Raw genomic sequence first — 25,254 nt, 5'->3', positions numbered from 1 at the left:
TTGCATACAAAACATACTGAGTTTTATTCATACTTTGTACAAACAGGCATATTTCCCCTTCAGGTTGAGGACAAGTAGTTGGCTTGCTCAGTAACAGCTAATACATGGAGAAGAGAGAAAAACGAACAAAACATGAATCCACAGAAATGTGTCAAATACAGAAATTCTGAAATGTCAGCTGTCACAGGTTTGTGTCTAAAAGGGTTACTCTACGTCAAAATGAAAATTGTCAATCACTTATTCCAATGTCATTCCAAACTCCTTAAAATTTTGTTAGTCTTCGGAATACAATTTAATATATTTTGGATGAAAACCAGGAGGCTTGTGACTGTCCCCTTGACTGCCAAGAAAGTTACACTGACAAGGTCCAGAAAGTATGAAAAAAAAAAAAAGTCAGATTAGTCCATCTGCCATCAGTTGTTCAACTGTAACATTACGAAGCGACGAGACTACTTTTTGTACGCAAAGAAAACAACATAATGAATTTTTCAACAATTTGTCTCTCCATATCACCATAGTACCTTTTGGAAAATATGAGTTGAACGCAAGCAGCTTACGCTCTTATGTGTCAGCCGCGCCACAAGGACACCTTGCATTCAGTTCAAAATAAGCGATACGGTGACGTGGAGAGACACGCCTTTTTTTTTTTTTTTGTAAAAAGGAATATTCTCGTCACTCGATAACATTTACGGTTGAACCACTGATGGTGGATGGACTAATCTAATAATGCTTTCATACTTTTCTGGAGCTTGACAGTCTAACTTGGCAGTCAATGGGACAGTCACAAGCCTCTCAGTTTTCCATCCGAAATATCTTTGTGTTCCGAATACGAACAAAGCTTTTAAAGGTTTGGATCAACATGGGGGTAAGTGATTAATGACAACATTTTCATTCTGGGGTGGAGTATCCCTTTAAGCCCTAAAGCAGTCTATAATAATGGAATGGAATTTAATAATGGAATGGAAATTTTAATTTAGAATGAAGTGGGTCCACAGTTTCACCCAATTTAAAAAAAAAAAAAAAAAAAAAGAGAGACTTGGGTGTAGCATACAAAATGTTGATTTTAAAAGTACCATAAATGGTTTAGTGTTATTACTCTGTCATTTGACAGTGAATGCTGAGGTAGTCCATTGGTGTTGAATGTCCCCTCATGGCTGTTGTTCTGTTCCAATGTTGGTCCCAGTATCTTAGGTACTCGTAGGTTTCATGAAGGTCCCGTATTTTGGCATCCTTTAAACATCCACGAACAAAGTCAAATATCTGCGAGAGAGCCCATCCATCAAAGTGATTACTTTTCCTTCTTGTAGCCCAAACCAGAGTTTATTTTTCCTCAGCATGTCTTCGGATTGGGTGGAATTTGCCTGTGGGATCTGGAATGTACCATTTGTCCCAAATGTCAGAATAAGTCGAGGATCTTCCCCAAGGTTTATAATGTCCGTTCCAGTGGAGAAGTTTGGCAGCCTTAACAAACTGAGGTGAATACCGATTACCAGCTCCTGTCGCCCCTAGAAACATAAATATCCACAACAAAACAAGTGGTTACTTAGAGATTTACATAGGCCCTTTACGTTTATGAACTAGTCTTGATAAATTTCTCACCGAGGTGTCGGACGTTCCACAGTGGATCGATGTTTGAGTGGGTCTTGTAGAATACAATGAGCATAGGTGGCGTTGTGATGCTGTCTGCTAAAGTCTTACTGTAAAGGTCCTCCCTAAAACAAAACGACCCCACAAAACCATTAACAGCCCTCAAAGGGGACTAGACCTGGACTAAAGAGGTTTAGAATGGGCAACAGATTTGCTGAAGATCTTAAAGACTCGACAGAAATGTTAAAAACATTTTTTGAACGGTTGTTGTAGTTTCCAATAACATAAAACACAGAACACAAACTAACTTGGCATTGCGCTCCATCCAGATCTCAAGCTGCCTGGTGATATTCTGCTGCTTCCACTCAGTTAAATTGGCCACAAAGACTCCAGGATTGAACGAGCAAGTGTTCGCTTTCATTCCAAGCTTCTTGATCGCCTCTTTTTTGAAGTCCAGAAAACCAATATAGCTGTTCTGCAGCATGTAAAATAAATATGCAAAACAAGTGAATATAGAAAATACTTATGGAATATGTTTTAGTATTCAAAGCTGTAAGACCAAATTTTTATGTTTGACTTATGAATAATTTCATACCAGAGTGACTGTATATAATCACTTTATAGAAAACAAATAAATGTTTAAAATCACTGCATAAGTCTAAATAAGAAAACAAAAACATCCTATTCTGTATTTGAATTTTTCTCCATGCATCTTCATCCTCTTACTCTGTTATAATATTCTGATGAAGTTCTGTGTACAGTGTGTATTCTGGAGTACTGTAGGATCGGACCTGATTTCCTGCTCCTCTGACGATGCCTTTAGAGGACGCGGAGTCACAGTCCTCTGAGAAAGCTGCAGCATGTCCCAGCTTAATACTGGTGTCGAAAAGCTCCTGAATGTCCCCTGAACCACAGGATAAAAATACAATCAATCAATGCTTATAACTGTTACTTACTGTATTTGAATGGAACCTGCACAGTATCACACTATTTCTGCAGCATGCATAGATTCGGTATGCGTTCATTACACAGGTGGCCTACATTTAACAAAACATCTTCAATTCTGACCTTTTTATAGCCACCTTAGGATTGTAAAATTAATTGCACGAGTTAGTGAGTTAACGTTGACAGCCCTCATATAAATATAAAACTTGATGCCATGCCAAAAAAAAAAAAAAAAAAAAAAAAATATATATATATATATATATATATATATATATAATACATCTTATGATAAATCACTTGTATTCCTCAACTATAAGTAGCTTTGGATAAAAGCGTCTGCCAAATTAATGAATATAAATTTAATGATGTACGGTTTTAAAATAAATGCACCACAAATAACTATTATGTTTAATATAGTAAGCATTTTAAAGCATTTTTTTCTATAATCTACATATTATTATAATCCAGCCCTAAACTTCTTGCAATCTTCCATTAATTTAATTTAAATTATATAGTTTTCTTTTTTTTTCCCATTTATGAGCACTCCTTATTCATGTAGACTTGACAGTGATAGTGCCTTGCTGTGAACATCGTAGAGCAAAGTTACATATTCAGAAATACATTCAAAAATATTGAGGCGAGGACAGGTGTTTTTCTTATTCTAGAGACTATTAGATTGGACAAAACCCTATAACCAACACAAATAATAACATTACACACTTCACCTTGTACAATAACATCATCATCCAGATAAATAGCTTTCTCAGCATCCGGCAAGAAAACCGGCAGGAAGAATCTAGCAAAGGTCAACTGGAAAAATAAGATGCACACATAATTATGATACATAATTTCAGTTTCCTGAACACCAAACACTCTTATTTAAATAGAAGCACTTGCAATTGATTACCGGCTTCACTGCCTCCAGCTTCTGAGGATCGCTAGAAATCTTTCCTGCGAGGATCTTCAGATCAAATATGATAATTTTGTGCTTCAAGTCAGTCTTACTCAACCATGTTCTGGAATGAGAAATAATCATGTTAATCATGAAACATTATATTGTTTAATATACAGCTGTAATGCAGTACAAGGTGCACCTGAGATGGACCACCGACTCATTTAGTGTCACTATATTGAACACTACATTGGCTTTGCTGTTGCGGTGGATGCTGTTCATGGCAGTGACGGCAGCTCCCAGTCTCTCCTCTGGAGCGGTGATGACCACAGGAATCTCATCTCCTGACCTGATGACCTCATGATCCGACAGGAAGTCCGTCTCGAAGGGCAGCACCATCCCAGGAGCGGTGTCTGCAAACACACAGGAACATCAGCGAGCTGGTGCACTTCATGCTGCTAAAAAACTTTTAGACTTCACTAACATTAATATATTCATACCTTGATTCTCTTGCTTCAGGAAATCATTGAGATTCAGCAGATTTCGATGCAAAATAATTAAAAAGGCGACGAGAAGCAGAACAAGAATGGCCACATTCACTGGGAACGACAAGATATCAAATAGAAGTTGTCAAATATTTAAGTAAAATATTTTTTTTTATATATATGTGTGTGCATAGACTGCACATATTAATATCAGATAACAATATATGCACATATATTGTTTAACTCACCTCTTCGTACAGTCATGGCACTCGATCAACAGCACTTGATTTGAAATTCTGGATCAAAACAAACACTAACATTACTAAACAGCAAAGAAAACAACAGAAATATGTATTTAACTGAGGGCTTAGTGGAGCATAAAACAAGCAGGTTACATTTTAAATCATACAAGGAAAAAAAATGCATTTTGGCAAAGAAGAAACTTTTAAACAGATAAAACGCAAAACCATGAAAACTGCTGGTGCTTTGTTATAATGAATGGACTCTATTCGGCTCTTCATCCAAAACGCCAACTCAACATCAACAAGTCCAGTTACCCTTGAGTCCTGCAGAGAACACGCCACAGCCGAAGACAAGACCTCTCACTGAAACGTGCTACATTGATAGAGCAAGCTGCTTTTGCCTTTCCAAAGACCGACAGCAGCAAGAGCCAATAGAATTCGAGAGTGTTCTGTGACGGAGAATTTCATTGGCTTGGCCAACTAAACGAACCGCCCCCTTCACAAGACGAGTCGATTCTTTCGAGACTTCAAACTGACTAGGAGTGGTTGTGTTGTTTTATAAAAACCTATTTTTTATTATATATATACATTTACTGTGCAAATGAGTATGTGTGCAATGTTTGGCAATGTACATACTTTTTACTATGCATATAAGAAAACAGAATGAAAATAGAATAACAAGACTCGTTTCGGTCATGATTCGATGTAATGTTACTTGAAGAAAAGAATGAGAATGATTCTTTGACTCGAAACTCAAACATTTCGCTTGCCCTATTTTCGTAACGTTTGAACCAGCAAAATGGGCCACTAAACGAATCAAAGAAAAAACGAGTGAAATTATACAAAAGAATCGAATCCTTCCGGCTCATGTCTGAAGGAGTTGTTCCCTATGAATTACAGATCTGATCGTTTCAGCGGCCGATGACCATATATGGTCTGAAAGTGTGCGTCTAGATCACTGCCTGCTTAAAAAACATACATTTATTTTAATTTATAATCGCACGATTGTTATCTTATAATTAAAAATACAATTGCACTGCGATATGTAATATTCCTTAACGAGACGAATTTTAAGCGTAGATTGGACGCATTTCTTCTTTTACTGTCTATGATTTTAGCCCGCTGATGTTTTCGGAAGGGGTCCTGCGGATCTCTACGTACACACATTCAAACAGGAAACCATCACTCTCCGCTCAATAATATTATCTAGCGGATTTATTTTGTTATTTCAAAATGCTTTCAGCGTTTAAATCCATTCCGACGGATATGGTAAGCCAATGTTTGCGAAAGGTTACTAACTTACTGCATGCATGTTTGAATATTGTGAGGTTTGTGGTGTTTAGAGCTTTAACATACTGACATATGTTAGCAGCTAAAGTATCAGTAACACCAAACAGTTATTGTGTTACTGCTATCTTAACCAAAGCGAATTACCTAAGTGTGCACACAGCAGTAAGTGTGAATTTAACGGTTGTGATAAAACATTTAGAAAGTGATGCAATTCAAAGGGGAATATGACCTTTTATAGTATTTGTTGCAAAACCTACACCAAGATAAATTGTATATCATATGCATGGTCTCCACAGCTTCATAGAAAACAAACTGAGGATAGATTTATCATCTTAGATCGACTTATTTAATTTACTGCATGACCTAAAGCAACAAGAATATGCATATATTTTACAATGTCTGTTTGCAGGACTATAAAGGACAGAAACTTGCAGAGCAGATTTTCCAAGGAGTCATTCTGGTGTCAGCGGTAAGTAACATTGACAGCACTTTTACTCTCAAAGCCATCACAGCACTGTGCCATCATCATGTCTGTTTTCCCTGCAGGTGATCGGCTTCATCTATGGCTTATTTGTTCAACAGTTTGGATGGACGGTTTATATAATGCTGGCTGGATTCACAGTGTCATGTTTTGTATGTCATAAGACTTCTGTTTGCTTAATGTAAAGTCAATAGTGAAAATAAGAATAACCATGCACTCATGTGTAACCCTGGCTCTCCTGTTCTTCAGCTCACCCTGCCTCCCTGGCCGATGTACAGAAGAAATCCTCTGAAGTGGCAGCCGGCGGTGCCCGAGGCATCTGGAGAAAACCGTGACAAACCTCAAGAGAGCCAGAAGAAGAAGAAGCACAAGTGATCCGCGCCGATATTCCAGTTTAGATTTGACACAGTAAAAAGCCATTTCGATAAACAGCAGAGACTAACCTATGAAATCCTATCCGGAGCATTCAATATGTAATAAAGAACTGTGTTTGGTACATCTATGTGGCACATTGGTTTTGTTTTTTGAGTTTGAGCAAAACAAAGCACAAGGTTCCTAAATATATCATTTATTATAAATCATTCCTTATTGATTTACAACATACGTAATATAAATATACATTTCATAAAGATAGAAAAACAGTTGAGATTCAAGATCGCTATCATAGGTCCATATTTCCAATAGAAAGACAATATCCTAAAATAATGCTTTTATGTATTTTAAAGGTGCATGATTACAGCATTTTTGTTTCGTTTTTTGCAAATCTGGTGTTTAACTCCCTTTCTATCTCTACACATTTACGAAAGCATTACAAGTAACAGTGATTGTTGAAAGGAGGCTTCAACGAAGTGCTACATCTTTTAAGAGCATGAGGTCTGCTGGTCTTCAGCAGTAATGGCATATCAGTGTTTGACGAGAGATCCCTCGTGTGCAGGAGGCTCAGTCTTTGAATGCGACGTCCTCAAAGAACTTCAGCTGTTGGACTTTCATCGCGTACTGCTTATATTTTTCCTCCCCCATTTGCTCTTGCAGTAAGTTCTGGACAGAAAAGCAGAGCATAAATCTCTTATGTGGTATTTTTTTTGTCAATGGCCTAAGTATAGACTCTTGTTTATTTCTAATGCACTGTACAACGAGACTTTAGCCAACATGCCTCTCTCTTGTCTTCGTCCTCTTCCTGCATGATGTCCAGGACTCTGTCCAATAGCTTCACCCCGAGTCCTTTAACCACATCTGTACGCAAGTGCTCCATCACTCTCCTGACCTTTGCTGGACCCGTGCTGTCGTCTGAAAACACAACATCAGAAACATGATGATAGCTTCTGTCCCCAGGCTAAAAATGCAGAATTACTTAAAATAATACAACGGTAAATCCCAGAATTATGACCTGGGAAGCCTCCCTGTCCCTCTCTGGATTTCCCATGAAGCATCAGGGTGTCCCTGTACTTCCTGTTTAGTTTGAACTCCGGCAGCGGAGTAGAGTGGCATCGTGTCTCATCAGGGTCTAATGATGCATCTCTGGCATCCATGTGTAACGTCTGTGTCATCATTTGGACCAAGTCTTGCATCTCACTGGTCTCACGCTTTCTGTGAGAAAGAAGAAAGTGGCCTTCTGTCACTTCTACTTAGGGAAAGTAGAGAGATGGCAGGAAATGATGTGAAGAACAAATATTGACTCTAGAAATGTTACAAATCGGTTGGAGGTCTTACCTCTCTCTGTAGTCACCCTCTGAAGGTTCAGTGGAGCTGGTGGAGGAGCTACACTCATCTTCGTCAGACTGCCTCCATGAGCACATCCTCTCCTGATACACAGAGAACCAAAACAGTCCAGATAAGAGCCCCTTTGACCGAATAGCCAAGAACTGACATTCTTAGGTTAGTGTCATCATCTATAGAAAGTCCTGTTTATTTCTCAAAATATAAAAAACGTCACATGTAGAAGGCCATCTGTGTTATGAACGCATGCAGAATGTTTGCATGCCCCAGAAATAGTGTGATACTGTGCAGGTTCCATTCAATTACAGTAAGTAAATAAAATATGTTATATGTTCTGAAGAAGAAAAAAAATGTCATGAATAAATGATAACAGAGTTTTCTTTTAAAATTGTTCATACTCTTAAGTTGTTAGTGTTGGACAGTCTATCCAGAGTCAGCGAGAAGGATCAGACATACCTTTTTCGTTTCAGCAGTTGTGCTTTCAGGTCTTGTGTAGTCTATCTGGTTTGTCTGCTCGCCGTCTAACGAGGGGACAGCGGACGCAGCTTCAAAGAAAAGAAACGACGGAATCACATTCGGTGAATCTGTCCAAAATCACCTTTCAGCTGAGTTCATGTATGCAGCACCTGTAGGCAGCTCTGCGGTCTCTCATGCATTCACATGCACACATGCAGCAAAGTCTCGCTTCGATCCACCAAAAGATTGTTATTGCTCTCGTGGTAACTTTTTTTTTTTACAGAATTAAAGTCTGACCCCCTTCAATTGAACTAAATGTGAACAGTTTGAAATATAGCATACATACTGACTGTATTTGTGTCAAAAGAATAGTCCTATATTAAATCACAATATGGTCATATTCATCTTCAGTATTTCCATAAAATAATTTAAGAGAAGAAAAAAAAAACATTCAGAATAATATTACGTTTTAAAGCATTCAATTACAAGAAGACGCATAAGAACTGCAAGTACTCTGAATTGAGTTCTCTTTCATGTCTTCTTGCACTTGAGCAAACAATTAAACCTTGAAAACTTAAACATTCAAGCTCAAAAAGACGCAAAATAACTTGATTCAGCACCCGCACAGAGAGCCGTGTCTCACAGTCCATGCACAATGAATCGAGTTTTGTGTCTTCTTGCACTTGAACAAACAAATACAATCAAATTTTGTCGAAGTACCCATCTTGGATATTATCCTTAAAAACCTCTCTGTCTTAAGTCTTAACTGAACGTAAACAATTTAGGGACGTGTATCATTATTTCGGATCCATGCATTGTGTCTTAAAGTGCCTAGTTTACTAGCTGCTGTCAGTGTCCTTAAAGTAAATCCAAGAAAGAAAAAAAATCAGAACGAGAGAGAGAGAGAGAGAGAAAATCACTAATTTCTCTGGACAGAATAACTTTTGTAGTTTTAACAAACAAAAATGTTTTTAATGATATTAGTTAATGATAATGAATCTACATGTGATCATTCTTCCTTATCCTTAAAGTGTGTTTACATCTGGTTCTGGTCGGTTTGTGCCGGTACACTGTTTCATTTGAAACATTTGAACCACAAACCTTGTTGTCTGGAGTTCTCCTGTAATTGCTTCAGTCTTCTCCTTTCCCTGGCTGACAGTAGACGATTCTGTAAGTAAACTGAGTTCTGTTAACAACAACAGCAGAGAAAACAACTCAGTTGAAGCCTTACAGACACACAGCTTCAAACACACTGTTTAAAAGAAATAATGCATGTAATCTCACATGCAATTTTACAGGGATATACTGTATGCAGCAGTTTAACATAGTACAGTCTGTAATGATTCACCTGCTGCTCTGGAACATTCCTGGTAGACGATGAGAGCCTGGAAGGGCTGTTTTTCTCCGAGTGGCTGTTTACTGACAGGACATCTTCCAGAAGAGGCGGCAGAGGTCTTGGCACTGCTTTGACCTAAACATAAACCACAGTAATGATATCAAAAGTAACTGAATTACTTCTGGTTCATGTTAGTTATTTGATAAAAAACATATTTTTTTTTTTTATATTGGAGCTATCATCGAGTTCTAGATCCGACTCACTGGCTGACTGTTCTGGTCATCGAGGGACTTGACTTTCTTCCTCTGCCTGCGCTGACGTGACACGGATGGATCAGAAGAAGAGGAAGTGGGCAGAAGAACTGCTCTGCTTTGATCTGAGAGCGCTGAAGAGCTCTCTGAACTGGACGGCTCCTAAAATGTGTTCAGGAATCATGTTTAAAATGGTTTAATTAATAGAGTTGGGTTAATATACCACGACAACAACAATAAAATAATGATTCATTTGTATCACCAGTTTAAAAAACACCTGGATTTTACTATCAGGCGTTAAAGGATTTAATAAAAATAATAATAATAATATTAACAAAAAAGTTCATATTTTATAATATTTTTGGAATAATATAAAACTAGTTATTTAAACAAAAACGCAAATAAGCAAGCAAATAAATAAATACATACACACATAACGTAATTTCCGGACTATAAGTTGCACTTTTTTTCCTGCAACTTATAATCAGGTGCAACTTATTTATCAAAATTAATTTGACATGAACCAAGAGAAATGAACCAAAAGAAAACATTACTGTCTCCAGCCGCCAGAGGGCGCTCTATGCTGCTCAGTTCTCCTGTAGTCAAAACTGAAGATATAGAGCGCCCCCTCGTGGCTGGAGACGGTAATGTTTTCTCTTGGTTCTAAATAAATGCGACTAATAGTCCAGTGCGACGTATATATGTTTTTTTCCTCGTCATGACGTATTTTTGGACTGATTTGACTTATACTCAGGTGCGCCTTATAGTCCGAAAAATACGGTAAATAAATGTACCCCAGTATATTACCATTGAAATGACAGGAACGGGCTTGAGTAGTTTCTCCGTGGAGTCTAAACTTCCCTGGAATATGACGAATATTAGAGTAAAGACAAGCACAATAATTCAATAAATCGAGACAATATTTGATAACTCGTGATTTACCCACCCCCGTCGTTCCTGCATGACTTTCTTATGCAGAACGTAAAAGGAGTTATTTAAATGAATAATGGCAACCAAACTGTTTTAATCCCATCTGACTTCCATCGTTTGGGTAAAAAACACACAAAATATCTTATTTTATGCTCCAAAGTAAGTCATACAGGTTTAGAACACAATAAGTAAGTTTTTAGATAAACTACCCCTTTAAATCTTTCTTTTAGCCCAGATCATAACATATATTGATGTCCACCAGTGTAAGAGGGACTTTAATAGAGAAGCTTTGACGGGCTCCGTCACAGTAACGTACCTCACTCTCCTCAGCTGAACTTCCAGTGGGAACATCATTTAGGACACAAGCGTCGCCACGATTATCATCACTAGCTGATGAAGTTCTTCGGCTCTCCAGCTTTGTCTCAGCATTGTGATGTTGTTCAATTTGCTCACGCAGGACGTCCTCCATCCCTGCCTCCTGCAGAAGCTTCATAGTATCGTCTTTAAAATCCATACTTACATCAAGAGCCTTTTCCTCGCTTAGATTCTTGGTGAGTTTGGCTGTAGATGAGTTTTGAGATCTCAGTCCGTCCGCTGACATCTTATCCTCCGTTCTGCCGTCACCTAATATGTGTTTCAGAGGGTGCGTCTGAGGAGGACCGAGATCTCCTTTCTCCTCTTTCTCTCTCCTCTTGCTCACAGACGGCAGCTTGTGTTTCTGATGGCTGCTGGGTTTGGCTTTTCTCTGTTTCTGGGTTTGGATTTCAATGTGTATATTGCTAATGGTTGCTGTAGATCGACCGGTTGAGTTACTAACGTCCCGACTTGGAGATTTAGATGGCAGGTGTGGGTTAGGAACCACTTTTTCCACTGCAACATTCCAGGGTTCTTGTCGGTTCGAGTGGTTTTCTTCAACCTATGAAATGTGGGAAACCAGATGAACTGAGATCATGACATTAATACCACACACAGAGGCACTGAAGACTTCTCAGCAGACGTCTTACCGTTCCTCCTCGGGACTTTGAGATCTCTGAGTTTAGACTGTCATGATTTGGTTCGTTTGAGGCATCTGATTGGGCAGTTTTCGGTTTGCTGTTTGCTGTATCGTTCCGTGATCTGGCAGTTTTCCTGTTAGATCGGTAACAGGACAGTTCATTGTAATCTATTTCAAGATTTTTCTTTTGGTTTTAAAATCAGGAGAAAGTGCACATACTCTTTGGTGGCCTCCAAGAACATGGAGATCTGCTGTTTGATGTACGGCTGTCGGAGGATGTGTTTGACGTCAGGCCTGTCCTCTGGTTTCTTACACAACATCCGCTTGATCAGTTCTCCCAGCTGGGGGTCGAACTTACTCGGCATCTGGGGCAGCTGAACATTAAACACTGATTAATAATGTTCGGAGGATGAAATTAGTGCTGTTATGAATGGACAGCTCTTTAAATCTGATGCATGAAGATATTTCAGTGAAACAGATGACAAATATATTCATGTACCTTCCCTTCTACGATCCGATACACAAGAGAGTTCATGTCTTTTGCATTGAAAGCATGCTTTAGAGTTGCCAATTCATACACGCAGCATCCCAGAGCCCACACGTCCGACTGCAAACGCATACAAACAAAACTAATGATTTAATATCGAAAGCACAAAATATCTGGGTAAAAAAATACAAAATAATATCTAGGCCACCCCAAAAGGAAAAGAAAACAAGGTAATGTTTCATAGAAGAAAAAAAAAAAAGATTTTGTTGTTAAAACTTTGAGAGTTTTTTTTCTAAATCCAGTAATTCTCATTAATAAATGACTATAAAATAGCACATTTTACAGTATTAAAGCAGCATTAAAATACCAGCATTATGTAACCGTTTACAGTTAAAATAAAAATTAGTGCCGTCAAACGATTAATCGCATCCAAAATAAGTCTTTATTTACATAATATATATGTGTGTGTACTGTGTATATTTATTAAGTATATTTAAATATACACACATGCATCTATATATTTAAGAAAAATATGTTATGTTCCTATATTAACTGGATTTATATATAATATAAATTATATTAATATAAATATACTCATAAAAACATGTAAATATTTTCAAAGTATATACTGTATGCGTGTATATTTATAAATACATATGCGTGTATATTTATAAATACATTATAAATATACACGCATACAGTATATACTTTGAAAATATTTACATGTTTTTATGAGTATATTTATATTAATATAATTTATATTATATATAAATATACTCATAAAAACATGTAAATATTTTCAAAGTATATACTGTATGCGTGTATATTTATAAATACATATGCGTGTATATTTATAAATACATTATAAATATACACGCATACAGTATATACTTTGAAAATATTTACATGTTTTTATGAGTATATTTATATTAATATAATTTATATTATATATAAATATACTCATAAAAACATGTAAATATTTTCAAAGTATATACTGTATGCGTGTATATTTATAAATACATTATAAATATACACAGTACACACATATATTATGTAAATAAAAACTCTTATTTTTGGATGTGATTAATCGCAATTAATCGCTTGACAGCACTCATGAAAATATAATACATAAGTACACCACTGTTCAAAAGTTTGCAGTCGGGAGGATTTTTTTAAAGATTTTAGCAAATGTCTCTTATGCGCACCGGGACTGCATTTATTTGAGCAAAAATACATAACAAACTGTAACGTTGAGTAATATTTTTATGATCATTCTATATTTTCAAACGTCATTAATTACGGCGATGCAAAGCTGAACTTTCAGCATCATTACTCCAGTTTTTTTCATATCCTTCAGAAATCATTTTAATATGCTGATTTGATGCACCAGAAATATTTCTTATTATTTGAAAACAGTCGTGCGGCTTAACAATTTTTTTAGTTGTTGTTTTTTTTAAGAAGAAACTGTAATACATTTTAAGGATTCTTTGATGAAAAGGAAGAACAAAAGAACTTGTTCCAAAACATTTCTTATTTAAACAAACTTGCATTGATATGTTTAGAATTAGTACAGAGAATGTGCTTAATTGTCAAATAAAAACAACAACAACATAACATAAATTCCGAAAATTGCTTCTTTTAATTTTGGGGTGAAAAACATAGCCTCAATATGTGACATAGCAAAAGCAGTAGAAGAGATAGAGTGCAGATTGATCCAGACACTAGTACTGACACAGACTGATGGTCATTGTGAGTTGTGTCCATGCAGTACCTTGTAGTTGTACGGTTTGTTGGAGAACAGCTCTGGACTCATGTAGTAAGGTGTGCCGATCAGAGTGCTGGCCATGTCGTTCTGACTCTCCAGGACACGTGCGATGCCCAGGTCACCCACTTTGATTATATCCGTCTTGGTCAAGAAGATATTCTGCGTTTTCAGATCTCGATGGAGGATGTGCTTCTCGTGTAAATACTACAGTCAACAGAAATGCAAGGGCTTTATCATTCAGCTAAAGACTCAGACAGAACAGAAGGCCAGTGTCTTACCTGAAGGGCCATAGCAATCTGAACAAACCACTCCACAACCTGTCTCTCAGGCAGCAGTTCTCCCTTCTGCTGTTTGAGTCTGTGGTAGAGATCTCCTCCCTCACAGAAGCCCATCACGATGTACAGCTGACAGTCCTCGCCTTCCCATGATTCCCGGTAGGTGACGATATTGGGATGCTTGAGCTGTGAGAGGAGCTGGGCTTCCTGCTCCGCGGCTCGCCGCTCACGTCTGGAGGACGTTCTCAGGTTCAGCTTCTTGATCACATACTGCCGATACGAAATACTGTATTAGAACTTTGCACATTAAGAAAAGACAGGAATTTTGATTTTAAGAAAATGCGGTAAAGTTTGTCATAAAACGAAGGAATGGATCGTATCAGCAATCATATGTACCAAACCTCAAGTCCATCATTTACATTTTATTTACAATGTCAAGTTTGACTGAAATCAAATAAGAAGAAACCCCGGCACACTACCAAATCAAGTTACATATATCTGTAAAAACCTCCTTTTTTTTTTTTTTGTGAAGTAGAAACAAAAAGGTCCACACTCCCTTTTTTCCTATTTATTTATTTTTGTATGCAACACAGCACACACAAAACAATATCTAGTTAAAAATTAAGTATGAAAGAAAGAGTTTTAGTGCTGGAGACCTTTTCTTTTAATATTTTTCTTAATAATCACTTCTACAGTACAACTTCCTTCTTTGTGATGAAAAAAATGGCAAAAAAGTCAAATACATAATAAATAATTAATATTTAATGTAATATCTTCATTAATATGGTCATAAAAACTGTATGTAAGATTATTACATTTTAATTTATTTAAAGAACTTTAAAGAAAAAAAAAAGTTTTTCAGAATAGTTATAGAAATAATTTTACAGCAACTCACAAACCAGGATGTCAGCTACCTTTATAATAATTAATCAAACAAGTTAATATTAATAACATTAAAAACATACTTTATGTCTAACAGGTTGAGCTTATTCATATTTATTAAGTGCTGTCAAGCGATTAATCGCATCCAAAATAAAAGATTTTGCTTACATAATATATGAGTGTGTGCTGTGAATATGTATTATGTATATATAGATATAAACATATGCATGTATACATTTCAGAAAAATACTTTGTTATATTTGTTATTCTTTTTTTATATACATATATAGATTTTTTTTTACTGTATGTGTGTGTATTTATATATACAGAATAAATAAACAGTACACAATAAACAGACATATATTATGTAAACGAAAACTTTTTTGGATTCAATTAATAGTTTGACAGCACGAATATTTTTTCATAATATCTGTATTTGAACGTCTATGATCATTCTGATTCTGAAGTTATAAATGTGTTATGTACAAGCAATATTAAACACATTTTAAGGTAATTAAAAATCCCAAGGCTTTTCCCAAAATATGCATAATGAATGAAACTCTCTCACTCACACAACACACACTTAGATAGAAGAGGTTAACTTCCATCAGTAAAAACAACTACAGACTGTATGTTATTAACTAATGCTTAAAAAAAGTCATTAGTTCAGCTTGGTAATTAGTTAAAGAAATGAACCAGTGTCACTGATTAGCAGCGGTCTGCACAGGTCTCAGAGGCGTGCGTCATTAACGTTAACACACCTGTTTCCGGTCTGACCTGTGTCTGACCAGAGTCACCTCCCCATAGCTGCCCTTCCCCACAACCCTCACGAACGAGTAACTGTCCATGATCCTCCGTCCAAAGGTGCTCTATCACATAGTGAGGGGTTTTAAACCCTTCCGCAGATGTTGGATGACAAGCAAGCGCGCTGTTCTTAAAAGCACAGACGGCGATTTGTCCGTTTCAAACTTGTTTTGGGTGATACAGGACACCGGAAACAGCCGAGCATCGCTTCAGCGTCACCAGGCAACTGAGCGCATTAACGAAACACGCTCTGTGGTTAACGAATGTGCCGTTTGAGAACAGCGCCCTCTACAGGCTCAGCGTCACACGACAGTTCACTCGTGATTTAGTTCAAAGATATGTTTGTTGACAGTGCTGTTTTATGTCCTAACCATTAATATCTACTTAAATTTGTAATACTACCTTTAAATTACAAATAGTATAACAGTTAAACCTATATGTTAATATCAATCATGTGTTAAGGTGTTAACCAGCAGGCCTGTAAATTAAGTAAAAAATGATTATCACCAGAAGGTGGCGGAATGTCTTTATTCATGTACCGTTGTTTTGGGCACAGGTACAAACTAGTAAAACCATCTCTGCCATAGCTGAACAAACAGCAAAGCTTAAATTTTATTAATTTTAAAATCTAAAAATAATGTCTGATTAAATATAAAACTAACCTTGCAACTTTAAATGTCTAAATCTAAATCCCATTAACTTGCAACTACATGTGAGCTACTCTAATATATATATATATATATATATATATATATATATATATATATATATATATATATATATATATATATATATATATATATATATATATGCCTACTACAAAATAATAATAATAATAATAATAATAATAATAATAATAAATAAATCAGCATTGATAATAAATGTTTCTCTTTAGAAGATAATCAGCATGTTATAATTTCTGAAGGATCATGTGACACTGAAGACTGGAGTTATGATGCTAAAATTTCAGTTTTGCATCACGGGAATAAATTACACATTAACATATATTCAAATGCATTATTAGAATATTTCACAGTATTACTGATTTTACTGCATTTGCTTTTTTATTGGGGAAAGAGGGATTTTCTTAAACAAATTTCCTCATCCGCAAGCCCTGAGCTCTGAGGAATAAAGATATCAGATAATGACGGCTATAAATTCGAATTCTAGGAACACGGATTCGAACAGATTTAACCCCGCCCCATTACCTGAGAGTCAGCGATCTCTCTCATCTGATTGGCGCAGGGCAGCAGAGGCGCTGTGACGTCAGGGGCGCTCTGAGACTGGGTCAGCCGGAGGAACCAGCCGTCACAGATCTCAGCGAGACTAGCGCGAGCGCAGCCCGTTCACAGTACAGCACGAGACGCGCCTCTGCACCTCTCCGATTCACAGGTACCGACAGCCACGGCATTTTAACCTTGTGTTTAACACGAAATGTTTGAGATCCTGATCGGCAACTTGCTTTCCGCAAGCTGTCAGACATTTAAATGCTTTTGGTAGCCTTTAATGCTGGTTTTACATATTGATATCGTGTAATGTAAAGTATGTAGTTTATGTATGTGTGTATGCATGCACAATGCTGCAGAAGACTTGTATAAATAATAACTATGCACTTCGCAAATGCAGGCTAGTCCCACAGATTAAGAGCTTACAGTCTGTCTTAGTTTGTATGAGCTGGTTGTCTCTGTGCCGCCTGTGTTTATGACTGGTTAGTTATCTCACTTAGTCAGAGGGTGGATGTGGTCAACCACTTTAGGTTTTTGAATGCATTGAAACTTTGACAGCTCATGGTTTGATAGAAAGGCTATCTTTTTTAATGTTGCCATGCGAGACATCAGCTTCTCTTCTTTTAAGATAATTTTTTTTTACTGTTGTATTGAAAACTCTGCAAGTATAAACCATCACCGCAGTATTTAATGAATCGAAACTGAAAAAACAAAACGACTCTTTTGAGCTCCTGCAACATTCTGAAGTCAGACAAGTGAACGTTTCTGTAAATTAACAACTGTGTTTATCAGTCAGTATTTGTCAGTGGGATCAAAACTGATTTGATGTCAATCCATGCCATTGGATGTGGACATCTCAAGTGTAATGGTGTTCATAACTCTTATTATTACTTGTCAGAATGTGTAATTTGGCCAATTCATGCACATTTTTGACTGTCATCAAACTTGACAGCAAAACCAAGGTCAGAGAGATGCTAAAAAATATAAGACTGACTGCATTCATATTTTGGCTGATAACCAACATATCGGCAGATAAATCAAAATGTTGACATAATACATTTTTGTAAGCCTTATTATAAAATCACAAGGCTCAGCACTTCAAACTATATCAAACACACCTGCTGCTTTTATTTAAAACCTTAACTGTAGAAAATAAAGAATTGTAGCCTACTTAGAGCCAATTAAAATGACTGACCTTTAAATCTCTTTGGATATATCATATATAATTGTCATATCTGACAAATAACGCTAACGTTAAAAATTTACATTTATTGGCTAATAATAAGACATCTAACATACCGTTCATCCCAATAAAAATGGTCAATAAATGATGGCTTTTAAAGAAAACAATAAATAAATGCATTTTTTTTACAACACCTTTAAACTACACTGCACTGTATCTAGCCATTAAAGGACAAAGGCTTGCTTCTAATAGACTGAAAATGCTTAATGTTTTAGTTTTAATCACTGTTTTCTTATCGCAATATAGCATCTATTTTGTTTTTTACCAGTCAATCAAGTGGTTGGTTCCACATGCGTGCTCTTTCTCTTTCAGCCTATTAGCATTTCTTTTCTGCATTTTTTTGGTGCCGTTTCCTCCTCTGTCCCACAGCCAGTGTTGGCATTATTTAAAGCACTTTGGCTGTTTGATTTCCTCATTTGAACAGTCTTAGGGATCAGACAGCCTGCCGGTTTTAGCAATTAATGATCTCAGATGTAATTAGTGACAGTCTATTGTTTGACCCGTTGGTGTTCTGGAATAGATGAAGCCTTTATCAGTCATTGTGGGTTGCTCTTTGACTGTTGTCAGAGTCAGACTGTGATGTGCCGATAGATGCAATAATGTTAGGGCTGCTTACAAGCAGCATGTCTTCCTCTTTGCACAGCCTCCGTTTGTGCAATCATTTGTGCAGTCAGTTCTGTATTAGCCTGTAGAAGGAAATAAAGTCACAATGTAGCGGCTGAACTTCCCTGTGTTTTTCTGCGGCATTCACTTCCCTTTAGAGTCATGTTGAGCATGCCATGATTTGACAGAAGCTATAGGGATGTAAAAAATGAACAAAATACAACACTTTGTTAAGTAAGTCACGATGGTGCTGTAAATTAAAGCTGAACTTTGAACCTGTCTGCAAATAGCATGTGGATCATACACTTGATGGGTTGATTGTGGCAAGCAGCCATATGGCATTTGTGTATCTGTAAGCATCCCGTCCATACTTAAAGGGACAGTGCACACAAAATAAAAATTCTGTCATAATTTTTTCACCAATTAATATGTCATTTTAAACTTGAATGACTTTCTTTCTTCTGTGGAAAACAAAAGAAGATCTTTTGATCTAAGGTTTTTATTGCCCACGCACTGAAAGTTATTTTATGATCAGTTCACGTACACTCTGCACTGACGCTTGACGTGAGGCGCAACGGTCATCTGTCACGTCTCCAGAAAGAGCGTCAAAATATCATCTGCCGTTTGGATTTCATGCTGAAATTGGCAGAATTTGAAAGCTGAGACTTTGCACCATATCAAAGGTAAACAAGCACAAAGAGAATTGTGTTTCTCGGTTAGCATAACGAATACAAATAATGTTTAGTGAAATTCTGAAGCCGCGTCAACTAAAAACATCATATATTAACAGACTGAGCTTGGGATTTAAGAATTGTGTATAGTCGGACAATCAAAACGAAGATAGCATTAAACTGATTGATGGGTATTGTAATCAAAATCCAGAAATGATGAAAAAAAAAGCAAATAAAGCACCTTAATTTTCACTATGTTCCAAGTCTTTTGAAGCCCCTTGAAACACTGTGTGTGAAGAACAGACAAACACATGAGTTATTATTCACAGATGATCTTCCCCAATTTGGGGCTATGCTGATTAGTTCGATTATGATATATCTGTAATTGTCAGTGAACAGTGTTGGTTTTGGAACCTTAAAAACACAAAAAGCAAGTCATTAGTAGCTTGTTTTTTTCACATCCTGTGGTGGAGGCCTTTTTGGGGTGAGAGAAAACTCCGAAAGGTTACTGCTATGTGTATACAAGCTTGATACTTCCTGAATTTGAATGATGTTGTGGTTCGGTAGCTCACCTTGAAAGGGGAAGTGCAGCTGGGTGGTCATAAATGCCCACGAGAGACTCTGTTAGCGTGAATCATGAATGGCTCTGAGTGTGGTGTGACATTGCTCTGACCTGCTGAAGGTTTAGGTGTCACTCTGTATCTCTTCTGTCCTCTTCCGAGCAGCCATGGGAAACCAGTGAGTATCTCCATCGTCTGTCTGATGAATCCAACAATTTTGAATGCTGCATGATGATCTAGATGGTAGAGTTGTGTATGGATGTGTCTGTTTTCAATCCTTCAAGCTTGCCTTTTGATTCTCCTTTCTATGTGGGTTAGTTTATAGCTCGTCTACAATCTGTTTCTTGACCTCTCCATGGTTCGACACTAACAAGCGATGAACTGAAACCTTTTCTATCACTGGACCTGCATGCACAGTGATCCAAGTACGTTTGTTATGATAATGGTGCATATGTATACGACTCTTAAAACTTCTTGCCTGAGATTTGGGATGCCTTTACATTTTTTGGTGTATGTTCATATTTTGCTTGCCTGGGGAGCCTTGGATGAAGTTTAGACATATTCTGTCTGGATGCTCCGGTGATTCTTAATGAGAAAATGGGGTTTTCAATAGAGAGGCTTTATTGTCTCCCATCTTCTTTGCATGCGCCCATGTTAGATGTTATTCCAGGCATCACATTTATTCCCATTTAAACTCTTTCTCTGATGTCTTTAGCTGTTTTGAGCTCGTCAGGTGTCTGGAATGCAGAGGTTTTAAGGAAGTATACCAGTTTTAAGAGAGATTCCCAGCATTCAACGAAATATTCTCTGTGAAATTCTTTGTGACATGCTTTCTTCGGATTACTTCAGACGTAGCAATCACAGTGATATTTGCATGTGGCTAGTTTTTGGCTTCAGTAAGACTTACAAAGTCTTCCACTATAAAATAATACATTTTTATAACGTTTAAGCACAAGTGTGATGTGCGCAACTGTTCACCAGTTTCAGTTATCCAATTATTAGCAGCATTGCACTTTAAGAAGTCAATATTTGCTGAGTCAATTTAGTAATGCTTTCACTTCAAGTATGCCCTTATTATACACCACATCCTGTGGTCTAGTGAGAAGTCTGATGTTACCCTTAAAATTTTTTATAATTGAGTCTTTTTACAGCCAAGTAGTGAATCCATGTTAGCCCAATGAATTAAAGCATAGCCTTCAGTTTAAGTATGTGGAATAACATGAAATATCCCATGATATTTGTAGATACTTGTAAGGAAATGTCTTTCTTTCTTTCTTTCTTTCTTTATTCATACAAGATAAAGACAATTTGGCATTCATGTTGGTTTGTGGTTTTGAATTTAATAATATATTTTTTTAACTTTGATGCTCACACCACATTTTGCAGCACATGATTTAGGAGACAAAAAGTTATAAATCTTAAATAAATGATAATTGAAGATTAGTCTATTCTAAACATTTTCTTTTCGGAAATGTCATTCTTTTAATGCAGCTTTTTTTCTTCATTATCCAAGGATAAGACCGCTCTGACATATTTGACCTTATGCCCATCAGAATTTGTTTTCAGAATAAAAAACATGTATCTTAGAAGAGGTGTAATCGTTGTACGAAGTGTATTTTTTATGAATTTTTGAATAAAATTAGAGATCGAGATACAATTGAGCTTTGTGACATGTAGAATGAAAATACATTTAATTCTATATATCAAAAAATCGAATTAAATGAAATCTATATTAAAACAAATTTAATATATTAATATACTGATAAATTAGATTTTTTTAGTAATTTACTGTAAATAGTACAGTTTGCTACTGTAAATCTTAATTACAGTAACTTAAGTAAAAACCCTTTGAAACTTCTAACAGTGCCTTTATATAAATGTCTGATCTATTTTCTGATAAATTACAGCTTGCCACAGTTGCCGTTAATAGAGTTTAACTAACTAAACCTGGAACCATCTTTAATGTGTGCCAGATTCAGCTTGAAAAATGTTGATTCTAGCAAACTTTAAATGTTTAGATGTCTGAACATTGTAACATGGCCGGGACATTACCCAATAACGCTACCTTGTTTTGCACAACTTCTGCTTTAGGAAAGAGGAAATGTACTGTCTCAAATTAAGCAACAATTAACAGAGGTTTACCGGAGAGCCAGCTCTCTCTAAATACAAATATTAAAACAGTTTAGAGTGTATACCCAAACTGTATGCCTAAACCAAACAAGATCCCACTGCTGCTGCTCTGTTAGCTTACCATTTAGATCTAGTTGCCCAGTGGATCAAATGGTTCCCATTGAAACATGTCATCAGAAAAAAAAAAAGAATACAGTAGACCACCAGTTTTGTGAATGTAGTTAGAATGGATGTGGCCAAAAACTGCACAGTATACTGTTATGATTGACATTATGTGACAAGGTTTGGCAGGATCTCCATATGGAGTTGACGGTGACAAATTTAAGCATGAAGAATATAGACAAAATAGACGCAACAAACAAGTTGTGTGTCTATCATGAAAGAGAGACTGCTGAAGATTGCAGACCTGCTGGGCAGCCGAATGTGCAAAGCTGCATAAATGTTATTTTATTATTGATCTTAGGATATCCCTACGGCTGTGGAGCGAAAGAAACATTCACCGTTTCAAAACTGTTTGGTGACTTCAATATAAAGAGTTTTGTTATGTTATGTGTTGTTACGAAAGCCATGGGGTATTTCTACTTGTACTATTCCAGAGCTTTTACAATGTATTATTTAAGTGTAATACTGTAAATTTGAGGTGGAAAATTAGCATTAGGGATTAAATTCTGTAAATTCTAAATTCAGTATTAAATTCTGGCCAATGCAATAAGCCACTAATTATATACATGTAGCGGTGACAATAAATTATATTTTCTGTACTATTTTATCTAAATAAACTTAAAAAATATCAGATTATAAAACACTAGTAAAAACATTTTTTTTAATTCTACAACATTTACAATCACAACAATAATGTTCATCATAAAAAATTGCATATATATTTAGAGATTTACTAAAGATTATATTTAAGAAAGAGTGGTATTAAATTGTTTTGAAATGTCTAATGTGATTAGTTTTTAATAAATTTGCTATTTAATGGTGAATGGCACGTTTAGAAATTTCATATTTTGCTTTCTTAAATGTATAGTAGCATTATTTATATCCACATCACAGAACGTTTTATTTCTCTCTCTTTAAACATGCACGAGGTGGACGTATTTGCTCGTCGCATCTTTTGCAGTGTTGCGTGTTGAGTACATGAGAAAGTACCACGCTCAAGTTAAGCATAACAGCTTTATTGTGCGTGAAAGGGCCCTAACTTCGACCTTTAGTCATTTTTGATCAGCTGTAGAACAGGTAAGTTGCAGGTAAATTTTTCATAATGTCTTGAATTAAGACATATGGTGAAAATTGGTTCATCACTACCATGCTTAACCAGCAAAGCATGAAACTTTTATCTTTGTCTGTGCAGTACTAACTAACAACCCCATGTGGACACACAAGTGTTTCAAGATTCTTTAAATAACTGCTGTTTACCCTCTCGTGTCTCATGGAAGACTTGAGTTAAATAAAACAGGCCAGAATGACAGAAATGTGTAGTTGTCAGAACCCTTGTTTTGAAATACTCAAGGAAAAACAGATGGGGAGCACTTGTTCTGACATGATGCCTTAATAGTAATCAGTTTACACACAGTAAAAGGTCTCACTGCTTTAAAGACACATCATGTGTCTTCTGGTGACACTTGTAGATTATACCGCAGTCAAGTAAACCTGAAGATTCCTACATGGCGAGGTCAAAATCCAAGTGGAAAGACCTATAGGTCAAAGTTTTTTGAAATGCAGCCAAAGCTGACTTAGTTTCCAGGTAGTTTCATGTCATCAAACATTAGACTTGGCCCAAAATATCTAAAGGAGCATTTTGCATAGCCTTTTTTCTATAGTAATCAAGTGATTTCCTCTTCCTCTCTCAGTCTCTCCATCATTGACCGTAGCAAAATGCCACTGGGAGAGGACGGACACTCTTGGAAAAAGAAAACGTCCAACATCAAGGACATCTATGACTTCAAAGAGGTTTTGGGAACGTAAGTATAAGAACGTTTTGATTTTACTTCCATTTCATCAGCTAGAAAGCTACCACTGATGGTGGTTGTTTCTTCTTGAAATGAATCATACTTGTCTGTATTGATTTATTGTATACTTATTGTAAAATAGGTTTTGTGCTGAGGATGTTTCGGTTGCACTTTATTTTACAGTACGTGTACTAACATGTACTTATAGTGTACTTACAGTGTATTTATCTAAGAAAGTTCTGGTAATACAAGGTAACTACATGGGGTAGGGTTAGGTTTAGGGTTAGTACCTAGTTATTACATAGTTATTGTAATTACTATAATAAGTACATAGTATGTACATGAGGAACAGGACTGTAAAATAAAGTGCTACCGATGTTTTTGTGTTGGCGTGACATGGAACTTCTCTTTCATTCCAAGTGCCAAAGAAATCAAGCTTTTAATGGACTTTTAATAGGGAACATTCAGTATTTAGTTCTCTGCCCACTCAGTCGAATCAGATCACAATAGGAAATTATCCAATCGTAACAGAGCTCATTTACAAAACGAGGTCCTAAAGTTATAGTCTGTGTAATTCAAAGTATTTTTGGTGCAAGAAACCTTGTCTAACATTACTTCAAAAAAAAAAAAAAAAAATGCCATACGTGTTTATAATATGGCTTAAACAAACCAGAGATTCTCAACTGGACAAGCAGTGACAAAATTCCCGTAGCTGCTCTTATGTTGCTGTCATTCCGATATGAAACTGTCCAGGGCATTTTACACAAAGTGCTTATTAATACAAAGATGTTTTTTCAGTTTTCTGGTTGTGATCCCACTTACTGTTTTGTTTTTTCTGTAGCTATTTTATAAGTGCTTTATTTAGCAGTGTAGATTCAGTAGCGGTGCAACACTTCTCCAACAAAACACTTGTCTTTTAGTAAAATGTACCATCAGCATTAACAAAAAATACAGAAGTTTAAGAACCATTATATGTTATTTTTGTTTTGTTTGTTTGCTGGAACCAGTTCTACACATGAATCAATTCCAAATGCTAGTCATTCGTTAAACA

At 36.3% G+C, this 25,254-nt stretch overlaps 4 protein-coding genes across 8 annotated transcripts in view; 2 read left to right on the top strand and 2 right to left on the bottom strand.

Annotated features, from left to right (window-relative positions):
- LOC128022581 (glycosyltransferase 8 domain-containing protein 1-like) lies at positions 1-4,567 on the bottom strand. 2 transcript variants are annotated; one of them, XM_052610277.1, is made up of 10 exons: positions 4,467-4,567; positions 4,158-4,205; positions 3,925-4,023; positions 3,627-3,837; positions 3,440-3,548; positions 3,258-3,342; positions 2,379-2,491; positions 1,896-2,062; positions 1,600-1,712; positions 1-1,505 (listed from the first exon to the last, which is right to left on the bottom strand). In XM_052610277.1, exons 2-10 carry the CDS (start codon positions 4,171-4,173, stop codon positions 1,321-1,323), a joined length of 1,098 nt encoding a protein of 365 aa, XP_052466237.1. In that variant the 5' UTR covers positions 4,174-4,205; positions 4,467-4,567; the 3' UTR covers positions 1-1,320. The 2 variants fall into 2 exon arrangements, with proteins under 2 accessions (XP_052466237.1, XP_052466238.1); XM_052610278.1 differs by having other exon boundaries at positions 4,377-4,487.
- Positions 4,568-5,254: 687 nt separating this feature from the next.
- LOC128022583 (signal peptidase complex subunit 1) lies at positions 5,255-6,420 on the top strand. The gene is made up of 4 exons (XM_052610280.1): positions 5,255-5,420; positions 5,851-5,910; positions 5,988-6,074; positions 6,172-6,420. The coding sequence occupies exons 1-4, from the start codon at positions 5,385-5,387 to the stop codon at positions 6,295-6,297; spliced, it is 309 nt and encodes a 102-aa protein (XP_052466240.1). The 5' UTR covers positions 5,255-5,384; the 3' UTR covers positions 6,298-6,420.
- A 54-nt stretch (positions 6,421-6,474) lies between these two features.
- On the bottom strand, positions 6,475-16,030 carry LOC128022580 (serine/threonine-protein kinase Nek4). Of its 3 annotated transcripts, none has more exons than XM_052610274.1 (16): positions 15,776-16,030; positions 14,136-14,402; positions 13,864-14,061; positions 12,105-12,212; positions 11,825-11,979; positions 11,616-11,739; positions 10,928-11,527; positions 10,489-10,542; positions 9,694-9,843; positions 9,443-9,565; positions 9,196-9,280; positions 8,095-8,183; positions 7,633-7,724; positions 7,310-7,509; positions 7,076-7,209; positions 6,475-6,960 (listed from the first exon to the last, which is right to left on the bottom strand). In XM_052610274.1, the coding sequence occupies exons 1-16, from the start codon at positions 15,860-15,862 to the stop codon at positions 6,862-6,864; spliced, it is 2,565 nt and encodes an 854-aa protein (XP_052466234.1). In that variant the 5' UTR covers positions 15,863-16,030; the 3' UTR covers positions 6,475-6,861. The 3 variants fall into 3 exon arrangements, with proteins under 3 accessions (XP_052466234.1, XP_052466235.1, XP_052466236.1); XM_052610275.1 differs by having other exon boundaries at positions 9,196-9,262; XM_052610276.1 differs by lacking the exon at positions 10,489-10,542.
- A 1,053-nt stretch (positions 16,031-17,083) lies between these two features.
- LOC128022579 (calcium/calmodulin-dependent protein kinase type 1-like) overlaps positions 17,084-25,254 on the top strand; it is a 42,630-nt gene continuing 34,459 nt past the window's right edge. The window contains exons 1-2 of one of the 2 annotated variants that reach the window (XM_052610273.1): positions 17,084-17,210; positions 24,105-24,215. In XM_052610273.1, the coding sequence (XP_052466233.1) occupies positions 24,130-24,215 (86 nt within the window). In that variant the 5' untranslated portion in view covers positions 17,084-17,210; positions 24,105-24,129. Of the gene's footprint in view, positions 17,211-20,154; positions 20,300-24,104; positions 24,216-25,254 lie in introns of those variants that run through there. The other variant, XM_052610272.1, reaches the window with a different exon arrangement.

This window comes from Carassius gibelio, chromosome A11 (genome assembly GCF_023724105.1).
Source record: "Carassius gibelio isolate Cgi1373 ecotype wild population from Czech Republic chromosome A11, carGib1.2-hapl.c, whole genome shotgun sequence".
Classification (NCBI taxonomy): Eukaryota; Metazoa; Chordata; class Actinopteri; order Cypriniformes; family Cyprinidae; genus Carassius; species Carassius gibelio.
This window is presented reverse-complemented; position numbering and strand designations above follow the sequence as displayed.